Below are 19,751 nucleotides of genomic sequence, written 5' to 3'. Positions count from 1 at the left end.
TGTTATTTTTTGCCCCACCAAGATTTACATGCTAAAATCACCACTGGGTGTGTGTATGTACTGACATGTATTTTTTTTATTTAACCTTTATTTAACCAGGAAGGGCTCATTGAGATTTAAAATCTCTTTTTCAAGAGCGTCCTGGCCAAGATAGGCAGCACCAAGTCATTACAAAAATGACAGACAAACAACATGAAAAACTACAAGTAATCTAGTAAAAAACATAGAATTCACAAGAGTATAACAAAATCAAAAACAGCAAATTAAAAGCATTGACAGGTCAGGGAATCAGTCTCAAGATCATTCATCTGTGATTTAAAAATACCAATCGGGACAAGTTCTTCCAGTTTAAAAGTATTTTGTAAGGCGTTCCAAGACGATGGCGCAGAGTACATAAAAGCCCTTTTACCAAATTCAGTTGGGACATTTGGAACAGTTAGCAGGATAAAGTCCAGCGAACAAAGAGAGTACCCACCACATTTCTGAACAATAAAAATGCTCAAATAAAAATAGGTAGTAAACCCAAAATGGCTTTGTAAATAAAAGTATACCAGAGTGAGCCTACGAGTGACTAGAGAAGGCCAGCCAACCCTGGTATACAACGTGCAGTGGTGTCTCAAAGTGTCATGGTAAAGGCTGTCAATTGATCTCAAACACTGAGCAGAAGCATTCATATAGAAAATATCCCCATAGTCTAGTAAAGGCATAAATGTAGCTGATAATAGCCTCCTTCTGGCTTCAAAAGAAAAACAGGCCTTATTCCTAAAATAAAATCCCAATTTCAGCTTCAATTTTTTGTAAGTTGTTGAATATGCAATTTAAAACAGAGGCCGTCTTCAATTAAAATTCCAAGATATACAGTGCCTTGCGCAAGTATTCGGCCCCCTTGAACTTTGCGACCTTTTGCCACATTTCAGGCTTCAAACATAAAGATATAAAACTGTATTTTTTTGTGAAGAATCAACAACAAGTGGGACACAATCATGAAGTGGAACGACATTTATTGGATATTTCAAACTTTTTTAACAAATCAAAAACTGAAAAATTGGGCGTGCAAAATTATTCAGCCCCCTTAAGTTAATACTTTGTAGCGCCACCTTTTGCTGCGATTACAGCTGTAAGTCGCTTGGGGTATGTCTATCAGTTTTGCACATCGAGAGACTGAAATTTTTTCCCATTCCTCCTTGCAAAACAGCTCGAGCTCAGTGAGGTTGGATGGAGAGCATTTGTGAACAGCAGTTTTCAGTTCTTTCCACAGATTCTCGATTGGATTCAGGTCTGGACTTTGACTTGGCCATTCTAACACCTGGATATGTTTATTTTTGAACCATTCCATTGTAGATTTTGCTTTATGTTTTGGATCATTGTCTTGTTGGAAGACAAATCTCCGTCCCAGTCTCAGGTCTTTTGCAGACTCCATCAGGTTCTCTTCCAGAATGGTCCTGTATTTGGCTCCATCCATCTTCCCATCAATTTTAACCATCTTCCCTGTCCCTGCTGAAGAAAAGCAGGCCCAAACCATGATGCTGCCACCACCATGTTTGACAGTGGGGATGGTGTGTTCAGCTGTGTTGCTTTTATGCCAAACATAACGTTTTGCATTGTTGCCAAAAAGTTCAATTTTGGTTTCATCTGACCAGAGCACCTTCTTCCACATGTTTGGTGTGTCTCCCAGGTGGCTTGTGGCAAACTTTAAACGACACTTTTTATGGATATCTTTAAGAAATGGCTTTCTTCTTGCCACTCTTCCATAAAGGCCAGATTTGTGCAATATACGACTGATTGTTGTCCTATGGACAGAGTCTCCCACCTCAGCTGTAGATCTCTGCAGTTCATCCAGAGTGATCATGGGCCTCTTGGCTGCATCTCTGATCAGTCTTCTCCTTGTATGAGCTGAAAGTTTAGAGGGACGGCCAGGTCTTGGTAGATTTGCAGTGGTCTGATACTCCTTCCATTTCAATATTATCACTTGCACAGTGCTCCTTGGGATGTTTAAAGCTTGGGAAATCTTTTTGTATCCAAATCCGGCTTTAAACTTCTTCACAACAATATCTCGGACTTGCCTGGTGTGTTCCTTGTTCTTCATGATGCTCTCTGCGCTTTTAATGGACCTCTGAGACTATCACAGTGCAGGTGCATTTATACGGAGACTTGATTACACACAGGTGGATTGTATTTATCATCATTAGTCATTTAGGTCAACGTCAATGTGGCAAAAGGTCGCAAAGTTCAAGGGGGCCGAATACTTTCGCAAGGCACTGTACCTCCTTCCCCTGACAGGTGAAAGGTTCAGAGGTCTATTTCTTGCTTTAGAAAACACCATTAGTTTAGTCATTGTTGAGGATAAGCTTCAATTGACACAAGGTATGTTGAACAGTATAAAAAGCAGTTTGCAAGTTCTGGAAAGCTTTTGTAAGAGATGAGGCACAACACTAAATTTACAGTATCATCAGCATAAAAATGAAGTTGCGCATTTGACATTTTTGTCTAAATCATTTATATAAATAGTGAATAAGAGAGGACCAAGTACAGAGCCTTGGGGCACACCATTAAAGACAGACAATTTAACAGACATAAGTCCATCAAATTGAGTGCACTGAGTTCTATCAGACAGATAGTTAGCAAACCATGCAACTGCATGCTCTGAAAGACCTACACTCGACAATCTCTGACTTAGTATAGCATGATCAACTGCCTTAGAGAGATCAATAAAAGTGAGACACAGTGCTGTTTTTTGTCAAGGGCTTCAGTGATATCATTTAAAACAGTCATGGCTGCTGTAATTGTGCTATGCTTCTTCCTGAAGCCCGATTGGTACATTGATAAAATAGAGTTAGTAAATAAAAACTATTTTAGCTGTTCACTCACAAGGGTTTCAAGTATTTTCACCAGGGGTGACCGCTTTGAGATTGACCTATAATTATTTAAGAGTGGATCTCCCCCTTTTAAAAGTGGTAGGACAAATGCTGATTTTCGGAATTGCATTACATTCCAGGGTTAGATTGAACAGATATGTAAGTGGTTCAGCGATGAAATCAGCTGCCAGATTTAAAAAGCAGGGATCCAAAAGATCAGGACCTGCAGGCTCTCTCTGATCAAAAGATTTCAGGGCTTTATGTACCACCTGCACTGAGAATGGCAAAAAGCTAAAAGTTTGACCAGCTCTCACTGGTTCATCCACACAGGGTTGTACAGAGACAGAGGACACTGAGTCAAACAGCCTACCAGATGATACAAAGTGCTCATTGAAACAATTCAGCATTTCAGTTGTGTCATATACAGCAACAGAGTCCTTCAATACACATGACGGTAATTCATTAACATTACCGTTACCAGACATAGACTTAATAGCCTTCTAAAACTTTAGGGTCATTCAGGTTATCAGTGGTAACAGACAAAATATTCAGATTTGGCCTTCCTGAGAAGAAAAGACACTTGTTTCGTAACTGCCTAAAAATAAGCCAATCAGCATCAGAACATCATTTCCTTGCTTTAGTCCAGGCTAGATTACGGTCGTGAATACTACAAGACAACTTAGAAGAAAACAATGGATTATGCCGCCCTTTAACCCTGAACCTGCGGAATGGGGCATCAAAATAAAACAAATCATGAAAGAAAGCCTTCTTATTAAAACACTTCAAATTTCTCTTAAAACGTGGGTTTGTCTTAGGAACCTTAGTATTTCTAACAGCAACAACAGCACAATGGTCACTTAAATCATTACAAAAAACACCAATCGCAGAATATTTATGTGGAACATTTGTCAATATCAAATCAATCAGGGTAGATTTATCTGGGCAAGTGGGTGAGTTAATCAACTGGGTAAGATTCATAGAATTACAAAACATTTTTAAATCATCAGACACCGGCTTTAACCAACACCAGTTGAAATCACCAATCAAGATAATTTCACTGTAAAAGAAGTTTAGACAATGTGCGTCAGAGAAGAAAATGCATCACAGAGAGCAGAGGGGGGTCTATAACAGCCAATCACAGTTATAGAGAGCAGAGGGGGTCTATAACAGCCAATCACAGTTATAGAGAGCAGAGGGGGGTCTATAACAGCCAATCACAGTTATAGAGAGCAGAGGGGGTCTGTAACAGCCAATCACAGTTATAGAGAGACCCTTTGAAACCTCAATATTCAAAGCAAGAAATTCCAACTGTTTACAAATAGTTTCAGACTTTGCCACAGTTACAGGGAATTTAGTTTTTACATATATAGCTACCCCACCTTAACTCGATCAGTGCGATAACCATTTATACAAATATCCTTATCAAAAACAGACTTGCTGAGCCAGGTTTCAGAAAACACAATTACATCAGCATCGGTTGATTTAGCCCAAATCCTAACCCCATCAATTTTTGACAACAGTACATTTATATGGAAAATACCAAAACCAGATCTTGATTTAAAATCAGAGGGGGTTTAGAGACATTGCATATCAGGGCCAGGGTTAGGTTGCACGTTACCTGATCAACAAAAGAAGAATAACTAGGCACCTCTGTTTAATAACCTTGCACGGCTTCTCTTTTTTTAAGAGACCTACTGCAAGCGAATTCTACAAGTGAGTTTCCAGACAATACAAAACAGTCATTTAAAACCATTAGACTTGTATGTGTAACTGATAGATACATTTAAAAACTTGAACATGTAGTGTGTATGTAAATTGTTAAATCCTTTGTCTGTAATGTATTTATGATATATCGGACCCCAGTAAGACTTGCTGTCTCCATTGGCGACGACTAATTGGAATCCTAATAAATCTAAATACGGTGTGTATGCGCGCATGCAGACTAGCTCCAAGAAGTGAATCTCTCTCTCAAACAGCTCCTAAGACTCACCGGGCTCCTATGGACTGTTGAGAGCAGCTCAAACCTCACTGTGGCTGAGGTCATGACCTTGATGATGTCATCCCAAGTTTGGTCTGAAACAGTATTTGGAGTTGTAATAGAAGTGTTAAGTCCAAGGAGGGAGATCACATACCACAACAGTCCCTGATCATACACATACTACAGAGTTCAGACACATTTAGAAGACTCACCTTGGACTTGTTCTCCATACTTAATCTCTGAGGCCTCCTTCATCTGCACTCTTCTCAGTCTGTAGGACAGGGTGAACAAGGAGCCAATGAGACAGACACACACACAGTGGCTCGATGAGATCTCAATAGGCTACATTAGAGATCTGAAAAGGCTACATTAGAGCAAACAGCAGAGCAAACTGATAATTACGGGGACTAAAGCTGAATCAAAATGATAAAAGAAGATGTTCTTACTGAAGGTACTGGGCAGCACTGAGGTGAGTTCCAAGTGTCTTCATTGGTCCACAAACAAGATGCCTCTAAGAAACAGATCAAGTAAAAGAGGGGGCGAAAAAAAACGTTACTTTGAGCAATCAATTTATAAGACAACATGAGAAGTCGAGTTACAGCATGAATTTGGTAGAAACGAGGCCTTTTAACATAAACAAAAAAAGAAACGTCCCCTTTTCAGGACCCTGTCTTTCAAAGAGAATTCGTAAATATCCAAATTACTTCACAGATCTTCATTGTAAAGGGTTTAAACACTGTTTCCCATGCTTGTTCAATGAACCATAAACAATTAATGAACATGCACCTGTGGAGCAGTTGTTAAGACACTAACAGCTTACAGACGGTAGGCAATTAAGGTCACAGTTATGAAAACTTAGGACACTAAAGAGGCCTTTCTACTGACTCTGAAAAACACCAAAAGAAAGATGCGCAGGGTCACTGCTCATCTGCGTGAACGTGCCTTAGGCATGCTGCAAGGAGGCATGAGGACTGCAGATGTGGCCAAATTGTAATGTCCGTACTGTGAGATGCCTAAGACCGCGGTACAGGGAGACAGGACGGACAGTTGATCGTCCTCGCAGTGGCAGACCATGTGTAACACCTGCACAGGATCGGTACAGCCGAACGTCACACCTGCAGGACAAGTACAGGATGGCAACAACAACTGCCCGAATTACACCAGGAACGCACAATCCCTCCATCAGTGCTCAGACTGTCCGCAATAGTCTGAGAGACGCTGGACTGAGGGCTTGTAGGCCTGCTGTAAGGCAGGTCCTCACCAGACATCACCGGCAACAAAGTCACCTATGGTCACAAACCCACCGTCGCTGGACCAGACAGGACTGGGAAAAAAAGTACTCTTCACTGACGAGTCGCAGTTTTGTCTCACCAGGGTTTATCGTCGGAGGAATGAGCGTTCCACCGAGGCCTACTCTGGAGCGGGATCGATTTGGAGGTGGAGGGTCCGTCACGGTCTGGGGCAGTGTTTCACATCATCGGACTGAGCTTGTTGTCATTGCAGCCAATCTCAACGCTGTGTGTTACAGAGAAGACATCCACCTCCCTCATGTGGTACCCTTCCTGCAGACTAATCCTGACATAACCCTCCAGCATGACAATGCCACCAGCCATACTGCTCGTTTTGTGCATGATTTCCTGCAAGACAGGAATGCCGGTGTTCTGCCATGGCCAGCGAAGAGCCTGGATCTCAATCCTATTGAGCACATCTGGGACCTGTTGGATCGGAGGGTGGCTTGGTGGAAAAGTGTGGTAACATATCACAGATATGTTAGCGTGCACTGCGCCCGGCCCGCCACAGGAGTTGCTGGTGTGCAATGAGACAAGGATGTCCCTACCGGCCAAACCCTCCATAACCCGGACGACGCTAGGACAATTGTGCGTCGCCCCACGGACCTCCCGGTCGTGGCCGGCTGCGACAGAGCCTGGGCACGAACCCAGAGTCTCTGATGGCACAGCTGGCGCTGCGATGCAGTGCCCTGGACCACTGTGCCACCCGGGAGGCCCCACGTTGTGCATTCTAAGCAAGTCAAGTCCAGCCCAGTCCAGTCGTAACAAGTTGTCTGAAATCATTTGAGGCTACCAGACAGACCTTTTCATTCGATTTTGATTAGGTAATAATACATTTTAACAATCAAGCAATTTTGACATGCCAAAAGACCAGAAGGCCTATGCTAGTAATTGTTCCTTGATGCACCATTGCTGGGGAGCTTGCAAAGTAAATGGTTCATATTCTTGATCACCAAACCATTTTTGAAGCTGCATACTCATTTATGGAAATCCGCTCTCCCTACAATTTGGCGTTTGCGCTGCACCCGGTTCTATAGCTGTACAGCAAATCAGCAATCTGTTTGCTTGCTCAGTTGTTTTCAAACTTTGACCCGTGACCTGCAAAAAGGAGTGGTTCAAAGCTTGCGACCCTGCGCACGCACATGCAGTCCCTATGCAAATGAAGCCTGTCATTACAGCCATAAACGGGGATGCATCTTCAAAATGCAAGTTACAGAAATCAACTGCAAGTCATTCATGTTAGCAGTCAATATCAAACAGGGATATCATATCACTTCTCTGGGATCCAGAGCAAGCAGGATCATATGGCCTACCACAGGGATGGGCAACTCCAGTCCTTGGTAGCCAGAGTGTTGTCACACTTTTCCCGATCCCTAGCAAACACAGCTGAATAAACAAATTACATTCTAAACTGAAGAGCATGAATAGTTGATTACTGGAGTCAGGTGTGTTAGCTGGAGCAAAAGTGTGACACCAATAGGGCCCGAGGACTGGAGTTGCCCATGCCTAGCCCTACCTGTATGCAGCCTAGGTTGCAGGATTGGATGGAAAGCATGATCTGTCTCTGTAGTCTTTTTCTTACTCACAAATGTCCTAATTAAATTTGTCAGAATATGTTACATCTTCATCCCATAAATATTGATGTTCCAGAGACCTTCAGACATATAGCCAGTACCATCACTGAGGTATATAACCCACCCAAACTTTCTGAATATGAAAATGAGAAATGAAATCACCAGGTAACTACTGTTGTGGCAAAGATGCATCCGTAGCAGATTGTTAAACACTAAGGTGAATTCAGAATAAGCGGGACACTTTTTGCATTAGCCCAACATGATACATTTCTGAAAGATGTTGCCTAATCACACACAAAAAATATGTTTAATATCATATTTACAGGAGGCATGACACACCCATCTGTACACTGAGTCAAAACCATATTTTCAGTTTGCATTTGGTAGACAGACAGCAGGTTAGATAAACTGGGACACCATTATTCTAGTCCTAATTGTACCACAATGAAAATTAAGTTACATTTTGTGTGATTAGGAAACATCTGAGGATTTCAGAAATTGATAATATGTTGAACAGATGTCTGAAGAGGTTACAGAATACTTAAATGCAAAAAGTGTTCCACTTTTTCTGAATTCCCTCAAATAACAGTGTTCATAACAGCACTACATTAACAAATTAAGAGGATAGTCAGTGTTTTCCCCAAGCGCTGTTTACAGTCATTTTCAGCCGGGTATTTTAGTTTCGTTTTTTGATGGTACAATGATTCCCTACACTATTCAGTGCTTGTTTTCTCAAAAACTGAAATTGAGCGAAAAGTGTTGGATTTTAGCCACCAGGAAATGACAGCAATTTCCGCTAGAGAACATAGCCACAAAGTCTGAACAGCTTTCTCAGTTTTACAACAGATGCTACTTAGCTGGGAGAAATCAATAGGAGAATATCACAGCCAATCACAAAACTAAGGTTAAGTAATACTGTGAAACACTATCATTCCACTATTAATGTCAGATATTAGGCATTGTTTAAATTACAACGCAAAAATTAAATAAAACTCCTGTGTAGCACCAGAGAAGTCTGCAGAGCCCCTTCCCGCTGAACAAATGCATCTTCTAGCAATCTATTGACAGGACTGGCAGCTCTCAGTCACAAAGTGAGCAATGTCCCTCCTGTGTGTGAGTGCGTTGTGTGAGCTGTAGTTGAAGTCTAATTTCTACACGGAGAGCATTCATTTACACGTCCCATATAATGTGTTAACGATGAGTCGAAATCCACAGCCTATTGTTTTCAGGCACATTAATAAATTTTCTTTCGCGAGCAGGGTCCAACGTTAATGATGGCCAGCACGGGCCAGTAAAAGCGTGGATCGCGTAGATCGGGACCATGGTGCTGCTTGAATGAACTGCCAATCATATTGCTCAAATACAAAATGGCGTGACATTTACATGTGTAGTCTTCAAATGGTAGACTGCGGCAGAGCAGGCATATTTTCAACTGGACATTTCGCTGTGTATTTCATATGGAAAAATGCATTAAAATTTACCTGAGACCACCAAAACAGAGCTTGTTTGTCAACAAAAATCGCACGGCCCGGGGGATCCTGGCTGGCTACTCCCATGTTCTTGTGGTAATCTCTCTTTCCTCCACTTTAGCTATGGCTGGTAAAGCAGGACAACTAAAAAAATACTGAATTACAAAATTGAAACATATTGGCAACTTTTTGTATTTTGATGCACCAGTATGTACATTTACATCACAATTTGGCACAGTGCATTATAACCCTAACGTCAAAACAGAAGAAAGCTGTCACTGATCCTTACGCAGGGAAACCAAGGTTCAACTTGCTGTTTGAAGCTTGCTCTGCCCCCTCTATGTCACACTAATGAAGTGATGTGATTTTTATGTGGTTTCTCTGCAAGGGCTTAGTAACCACCGTTTAGATTTTCTCTTGTCAGATCAAGAAATAAACGTCTCAGGATTAAGCTGTCTCAGTTTATATAATGTCCCACTCTTTCTGAATTAACCCTAATTTATATGGACAATATTAAGTCAAATCAAGACGTGCAACTTTTCTGTTCTAAAGCACAAATTATATTTTTTGAAACAATTTTGGTGCAATAATGTAGGCCTAGGTTAGTGACCAGATTGAATAAGCAAAAGGTATAATACAAATGGTTGGCTATATGTAGCCTATTAAAATATGTAGAAAAATAGATTTTTCCCCATTCAGTTTCACACTGGCAACCCCCCAAAACCTCGCTGCGCTAGCTCACTCAACCTATGGTGATTGACAATTTGCTGGTCCAATCAGAGGTCCGAGAGTATTTCACTAGCCAATCAGTATTTTTGCAAGTGCGATACTGGCTCATTCCAAACATGTAAAATACACACCCTCTCCCCTCAGCTCTCAAATTAAGTGAATATCATGACTTATGATGAGTTGACACTCGCAGGGCCTTAGAATAATGAATGCATTTTAAAATGGTCCGACCTTGCCCGGAAATGTGTCACTCGTTTGTCCCACGGTTGTGCTTTCAGTCATCATGGAACCACCGGTAGCTGTTGTGTGTGCTTTATATGCGTTAGAGTCAATTATGATTGCATTTCATATATTGGCTAGAAGACAACGCATTCGCAGACATCGAATGCTAACCATCTTGACGATATCAGGTAAATCGAAAATGACAATGTAGAATAGAAAAGTAATGTCAGGGAAAGTTGTATGCACTAGCTAATGTTTCCAAAAGCTAACCAAACAAAAACAGAATTACTTTCACGATACGCGTTTGTGCTGTCATGTGCATTATTGGCACAGTTTCTAATTTACTTATACTTGTATGTCGACTTCTCCATATTGATGTTGGTTTTACATTTTGGCTGACTTTTCATAGCGAATGTACAATCATCGCAAATTGAATTATGGGGCGTTACAGGCCCCGGAGTGAACAGGATTGTAAACTCACCAGCGAGGGCTGAGGGGCTTAGGTTGCCAGCTTCCTTTACTTGGCTAATCGTTTGGACCGTTGGCAAAGATGGCCCTGGGGATTCCCCCAAGGGCATAAGGTGAGGGTAAGAGGAGGAGGGTGTGTCTTTTATGTGTTTGAAACGCAGCCATCGTCTCTGGCTGCGTGGAGAATAATCCACATAGATTCTGTGCCACAAAATGAGTGACTAAACGTTAAAAAACCTGACCAAATACTTTCAAGTATTTTAAAAGTAAACTCGAGTCAGACTCCAGTCAGACTCCAGTCCAAGTCATGTGACTTGAGTCCACACCTCTGGTCCAAGCTCTCTCGGAAAGGTTTGGGAAAAAAATCTGTCACAAGTGTTGATGTTTTAAAAGGATACAAGCTGTTGTCACAGTGAGGCCTGATCACACTTTATTTTCATTCTTCTTAGAATGATTCAATCTCCAAATGAATGGTGGCCTTGTTCTGTCTGACAATATTTTTATACATTGTCAAATTGTGAATGAAGAGACTGCTGAACAGCCCAGCATGGAATTGACAGAGGCAGGGAAAATGGAAAACACTCTTATTTTGTATTTTTACCACAAAGCGACTTTGAGAATCCTTCCACAGTCACATGCAAGTTACACATGTTGATTTCTATATATGATTACAAAGACCAGATACTGAGCTTTTCAAAACCCTTACATTTGCTAAACAACAAAAAACTAAATGCTCTTTCAAAATATCACTTATTCTTGGGATAACCGCAAGTCCATCCATTTCTCAAGTGAGCATTCGCAAGACAAAAGTATATTTGGGAAAAATATATTCTATTTCGATTGTATTCGGTTATGTTCTTACTATATACACCATATACTGTGTACAAAACAGTAAGAACACCTTCCTAATATTCAGTTGCACCCCCGCTTTTATCCTCAGAAGAGGATCAATTTTCTGCGGCATGGACTCTACAAGGTGTCGAAAGCATTCCACAGGGATGCTGGCCCTTGTTGACCAATGTTTTCCACAGTTGTGTCAAGTTAGCTGGATGTCCTTTGGGTGGTGGACCAGTCTTAATATACACGGGAAATCGTTGAGCGTGAAACCCAGCAGCGTAGAAATTCTTGGTACAAACTGGTGCGCCTGGCACCTACTACCCCGTTCAATAAAGTCTTTTGACTTGCCCATTCACCCTCTGAATGGCACACATAGACAATCCATGTCTCAATTATCTCAAGGCTTAAAAATCCTTCTTTACCCGGCTCCTCCCCTTCATCTACACTGATTGGTATTCATCACGACTATTCTAGTGTTAAATAATTCAAATGCTTTGATGTCTGTCCTATCATTAGTATTGTATCCTCTGCATTATTAAATCGGTGACCAACATACCTTGTTGGCAAGTGGGACTTGATGTTTTTTGTAATATAAGGAGTAACATCACACATTACTTTGCACAGAAAGTAGTATTGTAATATAACACATTATTTTGATTGAAAGTTACGAGCAATACGTCATATTTTACAAGTAACGAATCCCAACACTGATCATATGTGGTTGCAGCAAGGATAGGTTTATAAACTGATTTTGGATAAAGTAAAGTTGGAGCAACAAACCAATTTATTTTTCATTTACAAAAATTGGTGCACCTCTACTGTTTAGTCTGGGGAGGTATAGTTTGTCATCATGTGGTAGTTAATGCGTTGTTGTGTCAAACAAACCTGTCTCACTGTTGCACCACTTGCTCTCCACAGCATTGCTATCTGCTGCTGACGGAACTCATCCTGACAGGAAGTGACATGTACTGCGGTTGCCGTGGATACCTTGGTCAATAAGAGATGTGAAAAACATGAGACCCTATACTCTTTAGTATTGTATGAACATACACAACATAGCAGCTATAGTAGTACACGGCTGTAGCTTGATGTTTAAAGTTTGGGGGGGGGGGGAGAAAATGTTACTCACAGTGCAGCCTGCAGTAGCCCTGTCCAGTTGGGCCAGATGAGACACACTGTCCCTTTGCACTGAGGACCAATCAACAGGATTATGGGTTACAGACTGCTCCTATAGACTGTTAATCTCTGTAGGTTTTACTTATCTAAACTACATTAAAGTAAGTTTCATATCTAACGGTGACCTATAGGCCTTGCTCCCTGTGAAAGAAATCAATTTCATTGAGCAATTTGACCCTACCATTTGCCAATGCATTCGGGAAAGTATTCAAACCCCTTCCCTTTTTCCACATTTTGTTAAGTTACAGCCCTATTCTAAAATTGATTGAATTGTTTTTCCCCCCCCCATCAATCTACACACAATAACCCATAATTCAAAGTGAAAACAGGTTTGTAGAAATCTTTGCAAATGTATTAAATTAAAAACATATCTTATTTACATTCAGACCCTTTGCCATGCGACTCAACATTGAGCTCAGGTGCATCCTGCTTCCATTGATCATCCTTGATGTTTTTACAACTTGATTGGAGTCCACTATGGTGAATTCAATTGATTGTACATGATTTGGAAAGACAACGCCTGTCTATATAAGGTCCCACAGTTAACAGTGGAAGTCCATAGAGCACCGAGACAGGATTGTGTTGTAGCACAGATCTGGGGAAGGGTACAAAAAATGTCTGCAGCATTGAAGATCCCCAAGATCACAGTGGCCTTCATAATTCTTAAATGGAAGATGTTTGGAACCACCAAAACTCTTCCTAGAGCTGGCCGTCCAGCCAAACTGAGCAATCAGGGGAGAAGGGCCTTGGTCAGGGAAGTGACCAAGAACCTGATGGTCACTGTGACAGAGCTCTATAGTTCCTCTGTGGAGATGGGAGAACCTTCCAGAAGGACAACCATCTCTGCAGCCCTCCACCAATCAGGCCTTTACGGTAGAGTGGCCAGACAGAGGCCACTCCTCAGTAAAAGGCATACAACAGCCTGCTTGGAGTTTGCCAAAAGGCACCTAAAGGACTCTCAGACCATGAGAAACAAGATTCTCTGGTCTGATGAAACCAAGATTGAACTCTTTGGCCTATTAAGCATCACATCTGGAGGAAACCTAGCACCATCCCTATGGTGAAGCATGGTGGTGACAGCATCATTTTGTGGGCATGTTTTTCAGCAGCAGGGACTGGGAGACTAGTCAGGATCAAAGGAAAAATGTACAGAGAAACTTGATGAAAACCTGCTCCAGAGCACTCAGGACCTCAGTCTGGGGTGAAGGTTCACCTTTCAACAGGACAACGACTCTAAGCACACAGCCAGCACACAGCCAACACAACGCAGAAGTGGCTTCGGGACAAGTCTCTGAATGTCCTTGAGTGGGCCAGCCAGAGCCCGGACTTGAACCCGATCAAACATCTCTGGAGAACTGAAAATAGCTCTGCAGCGACTCTCCCCATCCAACTTGACAGAGCTTGAGAGGATCTGCAGAGAAGAATGAGAGAAACTCCCCAAATACAGGTGTGCCAAGCATGAAGACTTGAGGCTATAATAGCTGCTTCAACAAAGTACTGAGTAAAGGGTCTGAATACTTATGTAAATGTGATATTTCCGTTTTTTATTTTTAACACATTTGCAAAAATAATAAATGAAACTGTTTTTGCTTTATAGTGATAAGGTATTGTGTCTAGATTGATGAGGGGGAAAACTATTTAATCATCCTTAGAATAAGTCTAATGTAACAAAATGTAGAATCTGAATACTTTCCCAATACACTGTATGGGTTATTCATATGTTAAGACATTTACAACCAATCCCCAGGTCAAAAGGTCAATGTTGTTTGTCTCACCTGTACAGCTGCCCAGGCTGGGGTCATACCCTGGCAGCTGCTCCTCCTGAAACACCCTCTTCAAGTTCACCCTGAGCATCTCCTCTTTATCTCCATCTGTATTCTTTCCTTCACTCTCTCTTCTTCCTCCATCTGTCTCCTCTCTTTCTCTGTACGGGGAATTCTGTAAAGCCTCCAAAATGTTCTCCTCCCTCTCGTCATTGATCCAGCTGATGGGCACTGTGGGCCAATCGATGCCAAGCAATCGGAGGAAGACAGTGATGTCACTTTCCTCTGGCAGCACAGGGCAGCAGGACACAATACACCTGAGAAAAACAGTGATGCCACTGACATATGATAGTGGTAAAGCAACACCCTATATCTACGCAGTCTATCACATATTTACGTGCACTTAACATACAACTCAGCAGATACATACAGTACCAGTCAAATGTTTGGACTCATTCAACGGTTTCTCTTTAATTTACTATTTTCTACATTGTAGAATAATAGTGAAGACAATCAAAAAAAAGTCTTAAATCAAAATATATTTTATATTTGAGATTCTTCAAAGTAGCCACCCTTTGCCTTGATGACAGATTAGCACACTTGGCATTCTCTCAACCAGCTTCACCTGGAATGCTTTTCCAAGTCTTGAAGGAGTTCCCACATACGCTGAGCGCTTGTTGGCTGCTTTTCCTTCACTCTGCGGTCTGACTCATCCCAAACCATCTCAATTTGGTTGAGGTCGGCAGAATGTGGAGGCCAAGTCATCTGATGCAGCACTCCATCACTCTCCTTCTTGGTCAAATAGCCCTTACACAGCCTGGAGGTGTGTTGGGTCATTGTCCTGTTGAAAAACTAATGATAGTGGGACTAAAGGCAAATCTCGAGTATCGCTGCAGAATGCGGTGGTAGCCATGCTGGTTAAGTGTGCCTTGAATTTGAAATAAAAATAACTGACAGTGTCACCAGCAAAGCACACACACACACCATCACACCTCCTCCATGCTTTAAGGTGAGAAATACAGATGTTGAGATTAGAGGTCGACCGATTATGATTTTTCAACGCCGATACCGATTATTGGAGGACCATAAAAGCCGATACCGATTAATCCGCCGATTTATTTATTTATTCTAATGACAATTACAACAATACTAAATGAACACTTATTTTAACTTAATATAATACATCAATCAAATCAATTTAGCCTCAAGTAAATAATGAAACATGTTTAATTTGGTTTAAATAATGCAAAAACAAAGTGTTGGAGAAGAAAGTAAAAGTGCAATATGTTCCATGTAAAATATGTGCCATGTAACAAGGCTAATGTTTCAGTTCCTTGCTCAGAACATATGAAAGCTGGTGGTTCCTTTTAACATGAATCTTCAATATTCCCAGGTAAGAAGTTTTAGGTTGTAGTTATTATAGGAATTATAGGACTATTTCCCTCTATACCATTTGTATTTCATTAACCTTTGACTATTGGATGTTCTTATAGGCACTTTAGTATTGCCAGTGTAACAGTATAGCTTCCGTCCTTCTCCTCGCTCCTCCCTGGGCTCGAACCAGCAACACAACGACAATTAGCGCGCGCTAACTAGCTAGCCATTTCACTTCGGTTACACGAGCCTCATCTCGGGAGTTGATAGGCTTGAAGTCATAAACAGCGCAATGCTTGACGCACAACGAAGAGCTGCTGGCAAAACGCACGAAAGTGCTGTTTGAATTTATGTTTACGCGCCTGCTTCTGCCTACCACCGCTCAGTCAGATACTTGTATGCTCAGTCAGATTATATGCAACGCAGGACACGCTAGATATTATCTAGCAATTTCAACCATGTGTAGTTAACTAGTGATTATGATTGATTGTTTTTTATAAGATAAGTTTAATGCTAGCTAGCAACTTACCTTGGTTTACTGCATTCGCGTAACTCCTTGTGGAGTGCAACGAGAGAGAGGCAGGTTGTTATTGCGTTGGACTGGTTAAGTTTGCAAGATTGGATCCCCCGAGCTGACAAGGTGAAAATCTGTCGTTCTGCCCCTGAACAAGGCAGTTAACCCACTGTTCCTAGGCAGTCATTGAAAATAAGAATGTGTTCTTAACTGACTTGCCTAGTTAAATAAAGATTAAATAAAAGGTGTAAAAAACATTTTTTTTTAAAGATTGTTATGAAAACTTGAAATCGGCCCTAATTAAATCAGCCATTCCGATTAAATTGGTCGAACTCTAGTTGAAATCATCCGTTCGGCCTCCCGGGTGGCGCAGTGGTTAAGGGCGCTGTACTGCAGCGCCAGCTGTGCCATCAGAGTCCCTGGGTTCGCGCCCAGGCTCTGTCGTAACCGGCCGTGACCGGGAGGTCCGTGGGGCGACGCACAATTGGTCTAGCGTCGTCCGGGTTAGGGAGGGCTTGGTCGGTAGGGATCTCCTTGTCTCATCGCGCACCAGCGACTCCTGTGGCGGGCCGGGCGCAGTGCGCGCTAGCCAAGGTTGCCAGGTGCACGGTGTAGCCTCCGACATATTGGTGCGGCTGGTTTCCGGATTGGATGCGCGCTGTGTTAAGAAGCAGTACGGCTGGTTGGGTTGTGTATCGGAGGACGCATGACATTCAGCCTTCGTCTCTCCCGAGCCCGTACGGGAGTTGTAGCAATGAGACAAGATAGTAGCTACTACAACAATTGAATACCACGAAAATTGGGGAGAAAAAGGGGTAAAATTTAAACAAAAAAAAAACAAAAAAAGAGATAATCCGTTCACCCACACCGTGTCTCACAAAGACACAGCGGTGCTAACCAAACATTTCCAATTTGGACTCCAGACCAGAGGACAAATTTCCACTGGTCTAATGTCCATTGCTCGTTTTTCTTGGCCCAAGCAAGTCTCTTCTTCTAATTGGTGTCCTTTAGTAGTGGTTTCTTTGCAGCAATTCGACCACGAAGGCCTGATTCACACGGTCTCCTCTGAGCAGTTGATGTTGAGATGTGTCTGTTACTTCAGCTCTGTGCATTTACTTGGGCGAGGCTGGTAACTCTAATGAACTTATCCTCTGCAGCAGAAGCAACTCTGGGTAGTCCTTTCCTGTGGTGGTCCTCATGAGACAGTTTTATCACAGAGCTTGATGTTTTTTGCGACAGCACTTGAAATTTTCTGGATTGAATGACCTTAAAGTAATGGACTGTTGTTTCTCTTTACTTATTTGAGCTGTTATTGCCATAGTATGGACTTAGTCTTTTACCAAATAGGGCCATCTTCTGAATACCACCTCTACCTTGTCACAACATTACTGATTGGCCGAAACGCATTAAGGAAAGAAATTCCACAAATTCACTTTTAACAAGGCAGACCTGTTAATTGAAATGCATTCCAGGTGACTACCTCATGAAGCTGGTTGAGAGAATGCCAAGAGTGTGCAAAGCTGTCAGACTATTTGAAGAAGATCAAATATATTTAGATTTGTTTAACAATTTTCTGGTTACTACATGATTCCATGTGTATTTTCATTGTTTTGATGTCTTCAATATTATTCTACAATGTAGAAATTTGTAAAAATAAAGAAAACCCCTTGAATTAGTAGGTTTTCTTAAACTTTTGACCGGTTGTGTAGGCGTGTCCAAATTTGACTATGGTAGCATAGTAATCTCCTTACTCACCCCTGTCTCCTCAGTAGCGCCCCTAAGTGGTCAGTCAGCAGCACAGTGCGTAGTTGCCCCAGCGTGAGGGTGTCAGGGGAGGGTACATTTGGTCATTAAAACTTGTTTCCTCCACATGTCTGGTTCATCCTTGGGAGCAATTTACAAATGCCTGAAGGTGCCACATTCATCTGTACAAACAATAGTATGCAAGTAAACACCACGGGACCACGCAGCTGTCATACTGCTCAGGAAGGAGACTCGTTCTGTCGGCCTTTCAGTTTATGTCGATATAGGACTCGTTTTACTGTGGATATAGATACTTTTGTACCTATTTCCGCCAGCATCTTCACAAGGTCCTTTGCTGTTGTTATGGGATTGATTTGCACTTCGCACCAAAGTACATTCATCTCTAGGAGACAGAACGAGTCTCCTTCCTGAGCAGTATGACAGCTGCGTGGTCCCTGGTGTTTACTTGAGGAAACGAGTTTTAATGACTCCAACCCAAGTGTATGTAAACTTCCGATTCCAACTGTACATGCTGTCCATGGATTTGCATGCTAGAAAACTATCACACACACACAGTCAAAAACTATTGCAGTAATAGCCTTCTGCCAGTAGTGGTATATGCTTCATTTGCCTCCTGCAGGACTGTGTGGTGTTGTATTGACCGATGCCATGTGGGAACACGCTGGCACATTTTGCAGGTTGACCCACATTGTATTTGCCAGTCAGGGGTTAATAATACTTGCCGCAATGTTTAAATGTTATGTCGATGATGGCAATGCCAACAGTCTCAAATATGAAAATGTATGAATTCAATTTCGTTCACAATCATCAAGTGGAAGTTGACAGTTTGGGGTTCAATTTGCCTCCACATATCTCTCGAGTTCAACCTGTCAAAGAGAAAAGCGCGTGCTGTCAACTGCATATCTGTCAACACATACATTACAACCAGTGCACCAACTGCAAAACAACTCTAAGACAAATTACAATGGGGTTATACGAGACTTAAATAACTAACTATTAAGCTAACGTTAGTTAGCTAACTGTTAATCTAACGTTAACAGACCGACCTGTCCGTCTGCATAAAGCGTATTCAGCACCGTGGTGGGTGACAAGAAGTCCCTGTTTCGGAGATTCTTAGCGCTGCTTTCTTTGAACCAAAGCTTCTCCGGCTCACTCGAGATTCTGTCCCCGCTACCCAGACCATTAGCATCAGGAACATTTTCAGGCTCTCCCCGTAGTGCGGAGCCCAGAGCTTGGACGGTATGGGTGATCCGAAATGGCGTCTCCTCAATGTTCTCCATCACTAACTAACAACCTGGTCATCACTTCAGCTGAGCTATACGGTATCGTAGTACTTTCTGCTTTATGACAGCTAGTTTTTCAAATAGAAAAACATGCGTTCAGTTGATCCAGTTAGTCTGTCGATATCATATTGGCTGTAAATGACTGAATAATAATCACAACGCGGAACTGTAGAGTGCAAATGTTGTTTCCCCGAATCCCGTTTGGCAGGGTTGCCTGTTCAGCACAATGTATGAAACTCAAATGAACTTTCTGCAAACATTAAATGGTAGACATGTCGTAGATGTTAGAATTACAGTTTATTATATGGCTTCTCCTACTTTTTCAATAATGTCATGGTCTCTGGATTAATTCAGATCAGTGGCAAGTGGTGCAGAGGCCCACCTGTTTAGCTATTAAAATATATATTTTTGTTTTTCGGTTGCATGTTTTGCATGTTATTTTGGCATTAATACGTC

General features: G+C 41.9%; 1 protein-coding gene across 1 annotated transcript in view; it reads right to left on the bottom strand.

The window, feature by feature from the left end:
- The window catches only part of LOC139367346 (DALR anticodon-binding domain-containing protein 3-like), a 29,880-nt gene extending 10,588 nt beyond the window's left edge, over positions 1 to 19,292 (bottom strand). The window contains exons 1-7 of the mRNA XM_071105550.1: positions 19,055 to 19,292; positions 14,373 to 14,645; positions 12,551 to 12,609; positions 12,316 to 12,408; positions 5,280 to 5,344; positions 5,046 to 5,104; positions 4,846 to 4,928 (exon numbers count right to left, since the gene is read on the bottom strand). Of these exons, the coding sequence (XP_070961651.1) occupies positions 4,846 to 4,928; positions 5,046 to 5,104; positions 5,280 to 5,344; positions 12,316 to 12,408; positions 12,551 to 12,609; positions 14,373 to 14,645; positions 19,055 to 19,292 (870 nt within the window). The remainder of the gene's footprint in view (positions 1 to 4,845; positions 4,929 to 5,045; positions 5,105 to 5,279; positions 5,345 to 12,315; positions 12,409 to 12,550; positions 12,610 to 14,372; positions 14,646 to 19,054) is intronic.
- Between the last annotated feature and the right edge of the window lie 459 nt (positions 19,293 to 19,751).

The sequence above is a fragment of the Oncorhynchus clarkii genome, chromosome 16 (assembly GCF_045791955.1).
Source record: "Oncorhynchus clarkii lewisi isolate Uvic-CL-2024 chromosome 16, UVic_Ocla_1.0, whole genome shotgun sequence".
NCBI lineage: Eukaryota > Metazoa > Chordata > Actinopteri > Salmoniformes > Salmonidae > Oncorhynchus > Oncorhynchus clarkii.
The sequence above is the reverse complement of the archived record's forward strand: the minus strand, read 5'-3'. Positions and strand labels throughout refer to the sequence as shown.